The sequence below is a fragment of the Schistocerca serialis genome, chromosome 9, assembly GCF_023864345.2.
Source record: "Schistocerca serialis cubense isolate TAMUIC-IGC-003099 chromosome 9, iqSchSeri2.2, whole genome shotgun sequence".
Taxonomy (NCBI): Eukaryota; Metazoa; Arthropoda; class Insecta; order Orthoptera; family Acrididae; genus Schistocerca; species Schistocerca serialis.
This window is the reverse complement of record NC_064646.1, coordinates 83,600,159-83,618,614: the sequence shown is the minus strand read 5'-3', so window position 1 is coordinate 83,618,614 and position 18,456 is coordinate 83,600,159. Positions and strand designations below refer to the sequence as shown.

The 18,456-nt window shown below is 41.9% G+C and overlaps 1 protein-coding gene across 1 annotated transcript in view; it reads left to right on the top strand.

Moving 5' to 3' along the window:
* LOC126419350 (cuticle protein 19-like) overlaps positions 1 to 18,456 on the top strand; it is a 539,484-nt gene that overhangs the window by 473,785 nt on the left and 47,243 nt on the right. The window contains exon 2 of the mRNA XM_050086535.1: positions 17,745 to 17,831. Within this exon, the coding sequence (XP_049942492.1) occupies positions 17,745 to 17,831 (87 nt within the window). The remainder of the gene's footprint in view (positions 1 to 17,744; positions 17,832 to 18,456) is intronic.

Sequence of the window (18,456 nt, the reverse complement as noted above, 5' to 3'; positions counted from 1 at the left end):
TGCTTCGAAAGGTGCATTTCACTTCCAAGTTGACGGATAGTTATTGCTTGGTGGTCGGCTACGCGATCCAACACCATCCCTTCAAAGTCGAATGTTCGGACGTGTCTTGGGCGGGATCCTTAGACGTATCTTTGTGGCGTGAACGCCCCGTCTGTCGTAAGTTGGTATCCACGGAGATAAATTTATTCGATAAGGATGATGCCGGTTGCAAAACCGTTCTCTGTACATTCATGCTGCTTTATGGACACTACATCCTGCCACAGGTATATTAATTGCGCGTCTGTCAACTCTCGTGACAAGTAACGTAACTTACACAGTAACACACCTCACCACGGACACACGACAAGCTGTCTGATGCAACGGGAAACTGACACCAGGGATAGTGGTGTTTGTGCAGCACAGGTTAATGCGTCGTTGCGATGCGTGCGGTTGTCACATGACACCTGTGCTGTGTACGCTGTGAACACTATGTCTGTTTGGTGGTCAAGGGTATATCCTATTTATCACCCGCAGTCTGTTCCAGTGTACACAGACTCCAGTGATATTTGCGAGAGTACGGCAGAACTGCATGTGGCGTTGGAATACATGCACCGAGACTGAAGATGGTCGCTTTGAACAGTTAGTATGAGCTACGTTGTCGTTATGCGGTGTCTGTTGTGTATGTCCATAAATATGCATTTCCGACCGTCCGTTCCCTATCTCATTATAATTGGTTGTGGATAAGGGTGTATGAGAGGGGGGGCACTGTCTCTCCCTTTCTGTTCAATAGGACCTACCGATACCAGATGTAGCTTCGCTCTCTAACGTACTGATGTGGCGTGTGGCGTCATACGTGCGCAAACATAAAAGAAAAAAAAAACAAAACAAAAAAACAAAAAAAAACAAAAAAACCACTGCAGAAGAAGAAGTAATCATGAAAATAAAAGAAAGGTTCAGGAGTCGTATTAAAATTTAGGGTCAAACGATATCACTGATAAGATGTGCTGATGATATTGCTATCCTTAGTGAATTTGAAGAAACATAGCACGACATACTTCATGAATGAACAACCTACTACGCACAGATTATCGATAAAACTTAACATCAAAATTGATGACCAAGAATTAGATGAAATAGAGCAATTGTCCTACCTTGGGAGAAAGATACAATGCGTGATAGACAAGCAAGGAGAAGGTAAGAATCAAATCGGCACAGGAAAAGTGGACATCCCTTGCTGGAAGAAATGCATTAGTGTAAAACATATACCTTAATTTGAGGAAGCAGAGGATGTATGTCTGCAGCACAGCGTTGTATGGAAGAAAATCGTGGATTGCCTCAAAAACGAAAAAGACGAGAATGAAAGTGTTCGAAATGTGTTGCTACAGAAGGATGCTCAGAATTAAGTGGAATCATAAGAAATGAGCAAGATCAGACAGAATGATAGGACACATATTATGACATCAAGACATAACTTCCAAGTTACTAGAGGCAACCGTATAGAGGAAAACATAGATTGGACTACATCTAACAAATAATCGAGGGCGTTAGGTTAAGTGCTACTCTGAGATTAAAAGGTTGACACAGGGGAGGGAGTCATCGTGGACCGCATCAAGCCAAACATTACGTAGAGAAGGACGTCACTGATCATAAGAGTGCGATAGTATAAAGAACTACTTGTTCAGAATGACTGATAAGAAAGGTACGAAGGTATTTATGCTTAGCAAATACTCAACTCTAACGACGAAAATGTTGAACACATACGGATATAATTTAACGGTATCTTTCAGTACGCCTTAGACAAATATGTGGTGCGAAGGTTTTAAGGGATGGGTAAGACCGACTTTGTTTCAGTAGCCGTATTACGAAGGCAAGAACAGGTACATCAGAAATTTCAGCGAAGTAAAATCCTATTTAACAAACAAAAGCTGAACGAAGAAAAAAATAAGGATAAGGAGATAATATGAGAAGCATTCAGAGAATTTGAAAGTAAGTTTTTGCCAACCAATCTGACTAAAAATACTAAAAAGTTTCAGTCTTAAGCAGGGTTAGTAAGCGGATCGAAAACATCTGTTTACTCGATGACTGACCATACTGCCATCGAAACGGAAGGTGACAGAGAGAAGATCAAAATACTGAATCCGGTTTCCAAAATTGTTTCACCGGCTTTACCCTTTCAATCGTTGCACCTACGCCGAAATGTCACATACTGAGATAAACCAGCGTGGAGTAGAAATGCAAGTAAATCTTACATAAGAGCCTGAAGACGCTTGTTAGATAGTAGAGGGATTATAGGAAAGAACTTGCTCCGCTTCTAGTAGTAGTTTATCGTAGAACACAGTTGTAGCCCGATATCGCTGACGTAAAAATGTAGGATTATGGAACCTGTTTCATGCCTACGCATTAGACCTTCTTGGAAAACTGAAATCTAGTTTGTAAAAATCAACAAGGGTTCCGAAAACAAAGACCTTGCGAAACTCAGAAACTGTGTTCGTCCTTGAGTGATCCAGAGAGCATTAGACATCGGCGCGCAGTTTGGTGCCTTGTTCCTTGACTTTCGAAAAGCGTTTGATGCAATGTCGGATTGTTGTTCAGTGAACAACATACAAGAATCGGGCCAGATTTGTGATTGGATTCAGGTCTTCCTCATTGACAGAATTCAGCACGTCGTTCTTAAGGCAACAGAATCGGTAGATGTAAAGGTAATTTTAGGAGTACCGCTAGGCACTGTGATAGTTCCATTAGTTTTGAAATACATATTAATTACGTAGTGAATAACATCAGAGGTTCCGTGAGGCTATTCTCGATCGAGGCTAAGGTCTATAGAAAGTTTGGAACGCCAGAATACTGTAGCGAAATGCAGGAAGACCTACAAAGGATCGCCAGGTCGTGCTGTTGAACTGAGCCCAAATAAATGTATCCAAATTGTTCAAATGGCTCTGAGCACTACTGGGCTAAACATCTGAGGTCATCAGTCCCCTAGAACTTAGAACTATTTAAACCTAATTAACCTAAGGACATCAGACACATCCATGCCCGAGGCAGGATTCGAACCGGCGACCGTATCGGTTGCGCGGTTCCAGTCTGAAGCGCCTAGAACGGCTCGGGCACAACGGCCGGGTAAATGTATCCCACTGCATATAAATATGCGTAGAGATCTGCTACTGTTCGATTACACTGAGAGTGACAAATCAGTGGAAATTGTAACAACCGTAAATATATTGGTGTAACAATCTGGAGCAACCCAAACTGGAATGAATGACCACATAAAGCAAATTGTGGGAAAAGCAAATGCCAGTTTGCTGTTTATTGGGTGAACTTTGGTGAACTTAAAAAGGAAAAAAGAAAAAAAAAAAACTTGCTCGACTGATTCTTGAGCTAAGTTCATTACTCCGGGCCCTTACCAGGTAAGATTAGTTAAGAGATAGGGAAGAAGCAACGAAGAGCGGCATGTTTCATCACGAAAACGATTCGGAAACGCTCAATAAATTACGGAGGCATTCGTTGCAAGAGAGGCTTTGTGTATCACGAAAAGGTTCACCGTTGAAATTCCCGGATAGCATGTTATACGAAGAGTCGGGAAACATGTTGCTTCTTTCAAATGTATGGCTTAATAGCCCTGACGAAAAAAATTAGAGAAAGCTAATATGGACGTTTATTTATCGACAATCATTCTTCCCGTTCACCATTCGTGAATGGGACTATGAAAGGAGTAGAGGCGGCGGATAATGGTACCAGAAGTACCCTCCTCCCCACATCATAAGACGGCTTGCTTGCATGTAGATGTAGTCAGAAGACTGAAGGAAAATAATTACGGAAGGAAACAGGCTCTGATCCTGGACGATCTGCTTGATGAAGAAAATCATAAAACTATTTTGATGCAGAAAACAGCAGCAGTTGGGAAGTTCAGTTCTTTTTATTTAATTGATTTTCGGTTTTGGGTATCAGAGTCCATTTTCACATCATCCAAACAGAAAAAATGGTGTGTTCCGTCATTGTACCCAAACCATGTTAATATTGCACGTACTTGTGTCTAAGACAAGTTTTTCTGTGATCATTGGCAGGACAAACATTTATATGTACAAGTATGTATAATATGAACATGGTTTGCGTGCTATCAGGGAATGCACTTTCTTCTGTTTGGATTATCTGGGAATGAGTTATGATATCCGAAACCTGTCTTCAATTAAATAAAAAGAACTGAACTTCGCAACTTTGGCTGTTTTCTACATCAAACAGGTTAACACAACTTGCTATCCTATAATCAACCCAGCTTGCTGGAAATACAGAAGTCATAAAAGCCTGAAGAAGGACAATAATGAGTGAAAAAAGCAAGGACCTGCTCACAGAGCACAAAACTGGTGATGATGATGATGATGATGATGATGATGATGATGACTTTCGGCGAAAGGGCTTCGTCGTCTTCGAACCTCAGCCTTGACATATAATTCTCTTCCACATTTATCCCAGTTATGATTTTTGTGCTCACGTAATTTATTTGCTACTTTCTAAATCAAGAACTACAGCGGTAAGTTTTAGCCTTGTTTTGAACAATTATTAAAAGGAATTTGACTTTCCTTAACTTCCGGTTACAGAATGATAGTAGTTAGAGCAGTGAAGACGACAAAAACCTCTTAGGTTGCCTGTTAGCTTTCCCTTCTCACTTGGTCCTGAGGACAGGTTTCTCACTGGTGCCGGGTCAAGGCCTCACCCACGCCTCCATATTGTACCAAGGCTCTTGAGTGACAGCAGAAGGCACAGGCGGCAGCAGACAATCCGCTGGCTGTTAACCGCAGTGACTCTAAACTTCCCGGGACGGCTATGCGGAGCGGAGCAACGGGCGACCTCTGCTCGTAATGGCCGGCAAGGCCACTGACATGCGGGCCCTAAGAAGGGCGCAGGAACTAAGGAGGAACCGTACACTGGCTTCCACGAGAGACAGGTACAGAACCGCCTGGATTCCCCATTCGCGCATGATTAGCTCCCAGACTCTCCCGTGTCAACTCCAGTTACGTTGTCGTCGACGTTATTTTATCATTTGCGTGACTGAGTGACCTCACAAGGAGAAAGGTAACGAGGTGCCCTAGGTACGCGCAGCAACAGGCACGGATCCGAGGTTGACTACGGGCTGGAGGGTGGGGGGGGGGGGCAGGGTTACAGTCTCTAACTTTTCCTTCTCTCCCCTCTCCCCTCTCCCCCCTCCCTCCCTCTCTACTCCAAATATAATATTTTGTCGCTCCCACTTTTAATGTACCAATTGCCTATGATTTCATAATGACCAAAGTAACGTAACAATAAAGTGTTTCAATACAGTAATTATAACTCTCTGACAGTAATGCTTTCGAGGAAAACACAGCAAGTGCCATCGCTCGAATTTCCAAGAGCGTTGCTCAGAGGAAGATGAGACAAAATAAGGGAACACGTGTCTCTACTTATCCGTAGCTATTCGACCGTTTCTGAAAGTTTTCGAGGTATTTCATATGTGCTTCTACTGCGCGATATTCTCGGACGAAATGGTGGCGAAGTAGTTAGCGTCGCGCCCAGTGTTCGTAACCCGTATATTGTTTTTATTACTGTATTTTTATTGTTTTCATTTACCTACCCCTGTCCTTAGATGGTTACTACACCAACATTTCTTATCACATTAGTGGATAGAAGGGCATCATATTGATTGTAAAATTATAACTGTATTTCACAATAGGTGTCACACATGTGTTATACAAAATATGTGTATGTGATATGTTGAGGCTTAAGCCCTTTTTAAATTCTCATATATTGAAATTTCATTCTCACACCAAATCTTACGTTTTATTCATAAGTTTATTCTCCAGAAAGATTTGGTGCATTCAGTTGGATAATACCTATCACAGAAACATTCGAAACTAAGATATTCCGAACACCATGAGCATCCCCCGAAGGCGCTTCAGTCCGGAACCGCGCTGCTGCTACGGTCGCAGGTTCGAATCCTGCCTCAGGCATGGATGTGTGTGATGTCCTCAGGTTAGTTATGTTTAATTAGCTCTAATTCTAGGGGACTGATGACCTCAGAAGTTAAGGCTCATAGTGTTCAGAGCCATTTGAACCATTTTTCTATTCTACACAGCCCAACTAGCAATTCAGAGGCGAGTTCTGCGGCACGTTCCTACCACATAGTCCTTCTCTCTGATCAGTAATACTCAAATAAATGTTTGAAATAAAAGCGCACCACAAAAGTGGAAATCATATTCACCACTTCCCACGTGGATTTGTAATCATCACGGACGGTACACTAACAGTTACTTAAGCGAAACCTAAGGGATCCAGGACGGATTACTGTACTTGCGAGTTCACTATCCGTTATTCAGAAAATACGCGTTTTGTCACAGTTCGTCTTTGACGTCATCCGAGGCAGAGCGCGATCCGACGTTTAACAGACGTGGATCTTACAGTGGCTGAGTGCGAAGTGAGCCTTCTTCCTGCCTCTCGGGATGTATTTATATAGGTGTAGCAGCGGACGGCCGAGAGAACATCTGTTGTTATCTGTCTTATGCACACGGCAGAAGCCTCTAAACGACCACTGTCTCGGACACATAATCTTCAATAACAAAGTTATGAATTGATTTAGCATCTGCTTAATTTTTACATGTGTTTAGGGAAGTTGTTTGAAAGCACAGAAAAAGTTTCAGCTCGCGTGAATAAAAACGTTGCCTTCTAGAATTTTTAAAGTGGAACTAACGCTAGATAGTTACCTCTGAACTATACCTTTGCTAGAACTTGCATTGGATCTTATTACTATTACGGTTCTAAAATTTGGTATAGCTCTGTTATTTAGTAGATTTTATCATGTGCTGTAACCAAAATTTTCTATCATCAAAATTACAGGTACTTATTCTACTACAAATAGGTATATTTTAATTACAAATTTGGTTTTCATTAAATTACTCAAAACCTATAAGAAGTAGCTTAATGTGATCTCTTAGTTATTGTTTTTACGGTGAACTGAAGCATAAACCAAATTTTTATGTCTTTAAGTCCAATATTTAGCCCCCTCAATTTTTCTTAAAAACGTGGATTCCGGCTGTAATTTTCATTCTTTTACTTTGAAACATGCACCACTTATTTCTGACTTCCCTTCTTAAAACAGCATTTTTACGTAAACTATTGGTTTAGTTACATTAAGTCTTGATATTTAAAATTTTATTACCATAAAATATATGTTGACAAAGTTTGAATATAAAATTTTTACTTTTAATTTTGTACTTAATTATGGTGCAATACTTCTGCGCTACACGCGGATGCGTTAAGTTGACGTGGCGCTATTAGCAGTGAACTGGGGTAAGTCCCGGCCCACTAACTCGCGTCTGAATCTTACAAACGACACAGCGCTTGTTCCGCTTCACTATGGTTTGCTGATTCTACTTGAGGACTCAAGAACTGAGTCCCATATGTTGGCGGCGACAGATACATCAGCCTATGAACGAGCACTTACACTTGGCTGGATTGTTCTCTGCAACTCGGAAACAAATCCAGGTAGACCTTCAAGCGAGCAACTGAAAAGAGTGCTGCATTAAAAAGAGCTTGTAATTTTCTAGACATCCCTACCTCTCTCACATTGTGTTTACAAAATACCTAAAAGACAACACGTTCCAGATCAACAAGCGCAAAGTTGATTAAGAAAACAACAGGAGATAAACAAAAACAAAAAAATTAACACAAAGTCTCTCAGTCATGAGCCTGGAAAACAACAAAGTGAATTAAGATGACGGAAAGTAGAGACTAGGTACAACTTCCACTGATTTGTCACTCTCAATGTAATCGAACTATAGCATATCTCTACGCCTATTTATACGCAATGGGATACACTTAGCCGGCCGTTGTGGCCGAGCTGTTCTAGGCTCTTCAGTCTGGAACCGAGCGACCGCTACGGTTGCAGGTTCGAATCCTGCCTCGGGCATGGATGTGTGTGAGGTCATTAGGTTAGTTAGGTTTAAGTAGTTCTAAGTTCTAGGGGACTGATGACCTCAGATGTTAAGTCCCATAGTGCTCAGAGCCATTTGAGGCATTTGAACGTAGAGACTAATCCAACGAGGTCTCCCAAGGGAAGGAAGTAGAGTGTCTGCGGCTGAAGCTGGCCGAAGACACTTCTCGGGGGCGATGTTGGAGGGCTCCGAAATTCCGCTGTGGTGGCTTCTACCGGGCTGTGATTGAAGGGCTAGAATTAGCCAGGACATGCGTTGGCCCAGAGCGTCGGCGGAGAACTGTTGAAGAGGGGAACTGCGCCGCTATAAATAGCCGGTGCGAGGTGTACGCTTGTGGATCTATTTCCGCGCGCTCGAGTCAGCGGAGGGAAGTAGATCACCAGCCCCGCCGTCTACTGATTTCGGTATGTTTGCCACCAGTAGCCGAAGCCCTGGGAAGCGACGCCTTGGAGTTAGGCTGAATGCGATGCCTCTCCGTCCGGAAAGTGGCCGATCCTTCAGGCGTTTTGTTGGTACGAGAGCTGTTCGGAGTGTAAGGTTCGATCGGTCGCGAAATGAAAACCACAACGAAAATTAAAAAAAATTATTCGCAACAGTTAGCCAAACCTTCCAGCTACCCCTCCAAACAATCGCCACTCCGACTTAGACATTTGTCGTGGCGTTGTACTAACTTTCCAGTACCCTCGTCACAGAAAGCAGCCCCCTGTGCTCTCCCCTAATTCTCTGTGTGCCAAAATGTTGTCCTCGTAGCCAGCGGTTCATGTCAGCAGAGATGAACAACGGAGGGAGCCAATTAAAGGCTATATTTTGGGTGATCAAACACGTCCCATCGAAAATGCTGCAGGAGCGTCTTCAGAATGCGTCTGAAAATTGCCTTGAAGAAAGAAAGACATGACATTCATGTCATGTGGGCTGTATAGCTTCAGGCGAAATGTCTCACCAGATCAATATGCTTGAAGGGAGACACTGCTGTTTTAGGAATTTCTGCTCGACCACTTTGCGCTCTGAACTAAAAAGAGCGACGTGAAGCGATCGACAGGCACACTAAAGACACTGCCCAACACATCTGTGCAACGTACCTTCGGATTTTCACAGTGGTTTCCGAATACGCCTCGTATGTGACATTATTTTCATATAGTTTTATTTTTCTTAAATTACCTAAGAGACTTCGAAAATGACACACTTTAAAATATAACGCATTTAGTAAAATGTTCTTTGTGTGTGGGGACGTGCTTGTCATGATCCCTATGACCACCCTTCCCCCTGCGTAGTAGCACCCAGCAACAAAGATCTCGATAAAGACTTTAAAGATGTATGAAGAGTGTAGCAGCAGTAAGTGACAATCCTCTAGGACAAAAGACGAACATGTACGCCTTGCAGTGCTTGTTCTTGTGTGATTGGGAAACGCATACTTAAACCAAGTTCTTTTAGTGAAGCGCTGCCAAACGAAATAACGAAATACAGGCACAGGTAGCTGCCAACGTTAAATAAACGGCTGTCTCTAAAGTTGATTCACTCGCCTGCTATTTAAAAGACACACACACACACACACACACACACATACACACACATACATACACGTAGAGTGAATGTTTCAAAATTTTTTCGGGATATGGGGAACAAATTTTTTTACAGTCAAAAGTCCATTCTCGCTTCCTGGCGATACTAGGTGTTGTGTAGGACTGGTTATATCCCTGAGAGGCTGCAGAAAGTTGGACTGCCATGTTTGTATGCTATGTGTGTTGCCTATCATCCAGTCATCTGCTTCACGAGAAAGGGAGTAGGCAGAGCAAAGCTGAAGTTCTTGATTCACTTCTAAAATTTGTTTATCCTCCTGGGAACACTCACTAATTCTTGTGTCATCAATAATAAATATACTGAGGTATGTAGTATGCTGTACACCTGGTTAGTAGACACTGCCGCTTCAGTGAAATGTTGTCATTCCAGGGTCAGCGAATACTAAATGACGCTTAGCATTACTGGGGAGCTTCAGTGAACTTTTGTCTCTAACTAAAGTCGTTCTCCCTGACGTGATGTCTCAGTCCAAGATGTTTGTCACAAAGAGGTTGAAATACCCTGTACGTACACATACACAAAATTACCAGTCCGCATAGGCTGCTGTTTAAGCATCGTGCTTCCGGGATTCGGGCAGGCGCGTGGGCCCCTGATCGAATATGCCCTGCAGATTACCGACAAGGGCCAGTGTGCCGACAACTTGGATGTGGGTTAGGTGTTTCCCACATACGACTTCCGGCTCAGTCACACAATTTGCAAACGTTTCAATAACGTTACCACACTTTCACATAGATAACACGACACGCAGACAGCTGGGTTTACACAAATTCCCCTCCGTGGGTAAAGAGGTAGCCAAACTGTAGCATTTAAAACGTCAGATCCGGTAATAATCTTGCCGACCCTGTGTAGGTAGGGAATAAAGGCATAAGAAGAGGTAGAAGATGCACATGCACAAAATTGTAATTTTCGACTGGGAAGTGGTGAACATCGTCCCATAAATGAATTAAACTAATTCCAATCTCCCGGTTCCGACTAAGACTTTGTGAGGTTTCCCATAGTTATCAGTTGAATGCTGCAATCTAAAGTCTCCTCCCAAGTTTCGCCTGTTGGGTGCCCCTCTGCCCCACTGAGAGCCTTCTGAGATATTTGGCTGAAAAGAATAAAGTTCTACAGCGGTCCATAAAGTCCCATGAATAGGGAGTAGGAAAAAAACACAGCCTTGATCGCACCGCCTTCGATCGACCAACGACGTAGGTACACTGTATATTAGAATTTACGTATAAGCAAATACGCTCATAGACACATTAGGATTTTATATTTCTTATTCGGGACATAGCTCTGAGCACTATGGGACTTAACTTCTCTGGTCATCAGTCCCCTAGAACTTAGAACTACTTAAACCTAACTAACCTAAGGATATCACACACATCCATGCCCGAGGCAGGATTCGAACCTGCGACCGTAGCGGTCGCGCGGTTCCAGACTGTAGCGCCTTTAACCGCGCGACCACACCGGCCGGTTACATATTATTCCGTGATTAAATTTACAGTGTGTCCTAGTCCAGGTTCAAAGTTTCTGGCAGGCTTTTGTTGCTGTAAGATATACAAAGAATCCCAGGAGGGATGTTCAGTATTCATGGACATGACGGGAACGATCATTCGAAGCCAAAACGTCAAGTCAACATCACCTATAAAATGCACACCTTAAGTGTCAGTACTTCTTACTCATCGAAATCGTGTAACAAATATCTTCTACTGTATACTGTTGCTTTCCATATTTTGGGAGCAGCTAGTGTGGAACAAAACAAGAAAAAGTGGCCCAATAAACAGGGATTTAAAATTCATACTTTAGGAGCTATGAGCACTTGTTCAGTAGAAGAGATGTGTTTCCACAGTAGCGAAGCTGAATAGTACATGCATTTTAGAGCGCATATTTACTAGACTTTTTTGCTTCGAATGATTGTCTCTCTCATATCCCTGAATACTGACCATTCGTCCTTGGACACACCGTACACTGGAAACTGAAATCCCCTTCCTAAATATTTCCAGTCTGAATTCTCTCTGCCCCTCTTCAATTTGCCTGGTACTTGGTTGGAAAAACCCTGACGCTGCGACGGGTAAGTACTCGTAACTTCGCTCTATATTTAGGGGTGTTGCCCTTTTTGTGGTCCTCAGTTCGAAGACTGGTTTTATGCAGCTCTTCACGTTACTCTATCCCTCTTCACCTCTGAAAAATCGTACATAAATTTGAACCTGTTTACTGTGCTCATCTCTTGGTCTCGTTCTGAAATTCATCCCCGCTCCCCTCCACACACACACAACACCCCCGTTACGGAACTGACAATTCCTCAACGTCTCGGGATGACCTCTTATTATCTGTTCGTTCAACTCATCTAATCCTGAGCGTTCTCCTCTGGCACCACATTTCAAAAATATCTGTTTTTCCTTGTAGAAACTGTTGTCTTCCACATTTCACTTTCTTGCAAGGTTAGACTCCACATCTTCTCCCTGAACTTTAATCTGCTTCGCAAATTTCTCCTTCATTTCCATAAATGCTCAGTGTACAGATTGAATAATACTGGAAATGGATTATGGTTCAAATGGCTCTGAGCACTATGGGACTCAACTGCTGAGGTCATTAGTCCCCTAGAACTTAGAACTAATTAAACATAACTAACCAAAGGACATCACAAACATCCATGCCCGAGGCAGGATTCGAACCTGCGACCGTAGCGGTCTTGCGGTTCCAGACTGCAGCGCCTTTAACCGCACGGCCACTTCGGCCGGCCGGAAATGGATTACAACGCTGCCTTACCCCTCTTCTCAACCAGTACATCCCTTTCGTTCCCTTCGACTTTTAAGCTGTCCGCTGGTTTCTGTACAAGTTGTAAATAACCTTTCGCTCCCTACATTTTATCCCTGCTATCTTCAGAATTTCAATGTGTGTATTTTAGTTAACCCTGTCAAAACTTTTCTATAAATCTACAAACACTATGAACCTAAGTTTGCCTTTCTTTAATCTGTCTACTAAAATAATTCGGTCAATGTTGCATCGCGTGATGCTGAGTTTCTCCGAAAACTCGAGTGCAGGTTCTATCAAGTTTTCCATTCTTATGCAAGTATTTCACGTCAGTATTTTACAACCATGGGTAATTAACCTGATGGTTCGGCAATATTCGCGCATGTGAACACCAGCCTTCTTTTGAAGTGGAAGATCGGTGGTGTTTGACCTGTGTGATATATCTTGCACAAAAGGTGGAATAGTTTTGTCATGGCTGGCTCTCCCAACGACCTTAATAATTCTGAAGGTGCGTCGTCTATTGCAGCTCCCAACTTTCGATTTAGGTTTTTCAGTGCTCTGTTAAATTCTTCTCACAGTATCAAATTTCGCATCTCGTCTCCGCCTAATTGCTGTTCCATTTCATTGGGGGTACAGGAACAGCTATTTTGATCGTTGGTACCATAATATGTACACGCTGAAGTGCGTCAGTTGCTTTTTCTCTGCGTCTAGCAGTATTCCCGCAAACACGTTACATAATTTACTACATGATGTTTTCTGCGCGGTTGTAGCTGCGCCACTAACTGACCTACGCTGTCATTGTAGACTAACCGTTTTGCGTCCATACGTCCACACTTGAACACCTGACCTGCTGGCAGAGGAAAGTGAGCTCTCGCCATACGTACTTGGAGCTACTAACCAACCTAAAAACACACTATTCCTAATAGCTATACTTAAGTTAAATACTGATGTAAAGTTGTTTAATTCACTGCCATAGTTACCATCAAAAATAGCAGCCCCCAAACGCTACAACAGGTAAAGTACATGTTGTTTCATGTGAAGGGATTCTGTCATCAAAAATCGTAATACGGTCATAGACATATTGGCGGTGTTTGCTGCTGAATTTCCTGTATGAAATAAACGTAGTTCTTTCCGTTCGTTGTTTGTGTTCTACAGTTCAAGTGCTTCCTTAGAGGCTTCGGCCGCGTACGCGTTTTCCAATCAAGGCATCTGAAGCCCGTGAAAGCGACACCTGTAGCCAGTGACAATGGTCTGCAGAAAGCCGCTCCACTTTGCCCTTGTTTACAGCTTAGGGCCCACTCCCCGTAATTCACTGACAAATGAGTACCAGGACTCAGACTGGTGTAGCAAGCTGGTCTGCTTGCGCAGTCTTCCATTACGTAAAGATCCACTGTTTCTAGTCAAGATGCCAAAACCAAAAGTTTTCCTACTTATTCAGAGAATCATATCGATGAGATCGATACTTTTCTTTCACAAGGTGACAGCACAGCAGGGCAATAATTATACACTCTAAGAAAACAAAATAGAGACTGTATTGTAATAGCACCTCAGCATCGAACAAAACGGGGTATCCTCTCTGAAACCCAGGCAGTGCTGTTCGTCTTTAGGAGAAATATGAAGTGGGCTGAAGCGTGAATGGGAATATGGATTGAGGAAGAAGGCGTGCTGGGGTAGTCCATGCAGTTGCAAAGCCACTGTGTCAGGGTGGCGTAGTGGTTAGAGCATCTGCCTAGTGAGCAGAAGACCCGGGTTTGTTTCCTGGAACTGTTACAAATTTTCATTCATTGCTTCAGTCTCTATCTACGAGTCGTGGTCAAGAATTTTCGTTTTTGTTAAGGAATTTTTGTTTATTTCTCAACATCAACTTTGTCTCCATCAAAGTAATCTCCCTCAGATATAATACACTTTTGCCATCGCTTTTTCCAATCTTGGAAGTGCTTCTGCAAATTATTTTTCGTTATGGTGTTCAGCTTCGTCGGCGATTCTGTTTTTATCTCGTCAGTGGTAACAAAACGACATCGTTTAACAGTTCTCTTCGACGTCAAGAATAGAAAAAAGTCGCATGGATCATGTTCGGCGATAGGAGTGGCTAAGGTAACGTAATGTTTGTGTTTTCTGCCAAAAAATCACGAACAAGCATTGAGGTGTAATATGGAGCATTAGCATGATGCAATTTCCAAGAATTATTTCCACAATACTGGTCGTTTTCTTAGGATTCCGTCACGCTAACGGTACATAACTTCCAGGTAGTATTCCTTATTGACTGTACGACCACAAGGCAGGAACTCAAGACGCACCATCGAATTGTAATCGAAGAAACATGTGAGAACATTCACACGTGACCGAACTTGTTGAAATTTTTTTTCGGTCTTTGCTTTTTAGGCAGTTTACAGTGGGACGATTGAGCCTTGGTTTCGACGTCATACCCGTGTACCCACATTTCATAACATTTTAGCTGTCTACGCGATGTCGTTGTTGGTTGAAATTCAACAATTTTGGAACAAACTTTGCTGCTACACGTTTCACGCCAAAAATATCCAAAGAAATTGCTTCACATGATCCAAAGGATATACCGACTTCATCAGCAACCTGTCTGATAGTAATTCGATAAATTTTCCAGAACCATTTTCCTTATTTCTTCCACATTGTCATTAGTAATTTATGTGCTAGGGCGTCCAGCGCGGTCGTCTTCAACGTCTTCTCGATCTTCTTTGAAACTTTTACACCACTTGTAAACTCTTGTCATACTCGTAGTAGATAAGATTCCGAATGCGGTGCTGCACTTTATTCCATTTTCATGCAAAATTTCAAGCAACGTCTTTGATCCGTCTTTTTGGAAACTAAAAATTCGCCGAGTAGTCAAAAACACGTATAACCTTTTCCAATGTGAACAATAAACTAAATATTCAAAACAGCTGAAAATGCAAACATGCATCAGAAACATGTGTACCAAGACGATACAAAATTTTTGAAAATCGAAAGTAGAAATCCTGTGGAATTAAATAATTCCAGTCTCCTCTTGATCGAATTTCGCATACATCATTGATATTTGAAATTTGTATGGTCTTTGAAACCAATGTTTCATTTGATTAAAACCAGTTACCTAAATCGAGGTACTTTGTCCTCGTACATCGTCTGTGATAGAACAGCTGAACGCTTTTGGAAAGAATAGTGTCGACAGCTAAGTTGAGCAGTGTTCTAGTCAAAGGTTTCGTGGGCTTAGGTCATGGAAGATGCCCACCACAAAACCTGTTTTGTCACTGTGACTGAGAGGTGATTCTTGTTTCATATAGATAATTTCTAAAAGGGGAGCCATGTGTGAAAACTCGAACCACACGAAGAATGCTGATAATGCAAAAATAAGGAAAAATATTGGTATGTAAAAAGACGACATTATTTGTTTGGTAGATGTAACAACCACACAGGGACACAGTTACAGTACACCGTAAAATAAAACTCACCATTGAGGCAGAAACAGACAGCAAACTTAATTTCCTAGCCATTAACATACAAATAATCGACAACAATAATGATTTTGAAATAGTCATGAAATCTATAGTCACCAGCACATCATTTGTAACTAATCCAGTTCATAACTAACCCAGTCATTGGCACAGAAACATGTAAGTTTCAGATACGTGCTACACAGGCTTAACAAAACTCCACTGGATAAACTTAACTATACACCGTAACTGCAATATACCAGACAGCCAGAGTCAGTGGGTACAACACCCATTAATCAACAAAGTGAACAACAAAATAAAAATGCATATTAAATACGAATAAATTATGGATATATTATCAGCCACAACAAAGAGCCAGGAACATCAATACATGACAAATACAGAGATAAAGACAGAGTACCAGGAACACTTTACAGAGAATATATCATGTCACATACTAACATGCAACAGCAAAAACGTCCACAGGGTGGTGAACATTCTGAAGAAACAAGGGCTACAAATATCATTCGACACAAACAACAGGGCACAGAAAAATCTAAACACAAAATATAAATCCACAGCCAATTTTTTTTTTAAAGATGGGGTCTATCAGTTAACCGGTAGGTCATGCCAGTCTGTATACATAGGTCAAACATGCAGAAATTGTAAAACTAGATATTCTGAGCACTTCAGAGCCTTGAAAAGTGACAGTAGACACTAAACTTTTGCATATATTCTCATACGAGAAAACCACCACACAAAAATAACACTGAGACTGATATGAGGATCCTCAGAAAACGCAACAGTCTCTAACAGAAACGGAATAGAGAGGAACTACCACATAGGAAAAACAGTGGAATGAGGAAAGAAAGTCTTACACGAATATACAACACCACGTAACAAAAAATTGATTGCGACTTTCTGTAAATTATACAAAAGCACTTTCCCGTGCATCCTCGAATATCCAAAATGATGTGCTACACAATCCCCTCCCCCCTTTTTCTATATCTCCCCCTCTCTCTCACTTTCTCTCTCTCTCTCTCTCTCTCTCTCTCTCTCTCTCTTTCTCTCCTCTATCTCATTCTTCACAAACACACAGAGCACATCAAACAAGTTCACCCTCGGCACACAAACCACAATAGTTTTTCACCAAGCATTCACAATTAGCGCCACACTGAACAAACAAACGATTAACAAGTGAGCAACGAAGGTCATAGCACCCCTGCACCACTACATAAACGTGCATTAAAAAAAACGTGAAAAACAATGTGTACAAATGAAATAAAATAAGAAAACCTAACTGAGATGCCCAACTGGACGAAAACATAGACCGAGTTCAGTGACATAAACAACCGCTAATCACAGAAAAGTATTAAAGAAACAAGAAAATTTCTTTACAGTAACTTTGCAGACCTCAGGTTGTCAAATCTATAATCAGGCAGAAAAACAAGCCTTTTCCACAAGTAATATATTTTAATGTGAACAAGTGAAACAAATTTTAAAAATGCACTAGGGGTAGTTTTTAAGCCTAAAATAGAAAAACATCTATGAACTTCGTATGATATTTCACAGAAACAGATCAAGACCCACAGAAGGAGACACATAGATATCGAAACATGCCTGGGTATATAAAAAAAGAAAGACACATCTTTTTTGGATAAAGCGGAATTTAAAGAAATACAAATTTAATTCGCAAACACAGAAAAAATATCATCAGTATTGTCCAATCCAGGCAAGATGATTGTCTGAAAAGAGACAACTTCGAGCAGTTTAGTGTAGTAGCCAGAAGTGTCTTTTACCTTACATCAGAGCCAACTTTTATACCTCGAAAATTTAGGTTTTGATGAAGAAAGAGCCTATTGTCTGAAGGAAGCGATTAGGTACAGATTGAGTGTTTAGAAGAGATATTTAATTTACAAAAAGAGAGGAGACCTCAGAAAAATTACATCACAACGTGTGCAAGTTACACGTCTCCCAACCTTAAATTTTACAGCATATTGCGAACAAGTGTTGTGATCCTCTTGTGACCAGGTTTTCCTCTCGTCTGTTGCAGCTGTGCCTCCTGGAGGGAGTCTACGCAGGTCTGGAAGCGCTGTCTGATGGCGCACCTGTGCTGCCCACTCTTCCAGGAAACAAGGAGGTAGGGACGCCGTATAGCTCCTTACAGGCTGTCTGTACGTCAGGTGGAGCATTTTTACAACTGCCGACCAGGTGCTATTGCTCCGCTCTCTTTCGTAGTAAAGCGTTTACTTTCTAAGGTAAAAAGCATCCTCAAGGAAGGAAACATTTTATACAGGGTGTTACAAAAAGGTACGGCCAAACTTTCAGGAAACACACAAAGAAAGAAAATATGTTATGTGGACATGTGTCCGGAACGCTTACTTTCCATGTTAGAGCTCATTTTATTACTTCTCTTCAAATCACATTAATCATGGAATGGAAACACACAGCAACAGAACGTACCAGCGTGACTTCGAACACTTTGTTATAGGAAATGTTCAAAATGTCCTCCGTTAGCGAGGATACATGCATCCACCCTCCGTCGCATGGAATCCCCGATGCGTTGATGCAGCCCTGGAGAATGGCGTATTGTATCACAGCCGTCCACAATACGAGCACGAAGAGTCTCTACATTTGGTACCGGGGTTGCGTAGACAAGAGCTTTCAAATGCCCCCATAAATGAAAGTCAAGAGGCTTTCACAAGCTGCGACATCGTCGCGAAAAAACACAGTGACCCGTATATGTAATAAGTTTCCTTTAATTT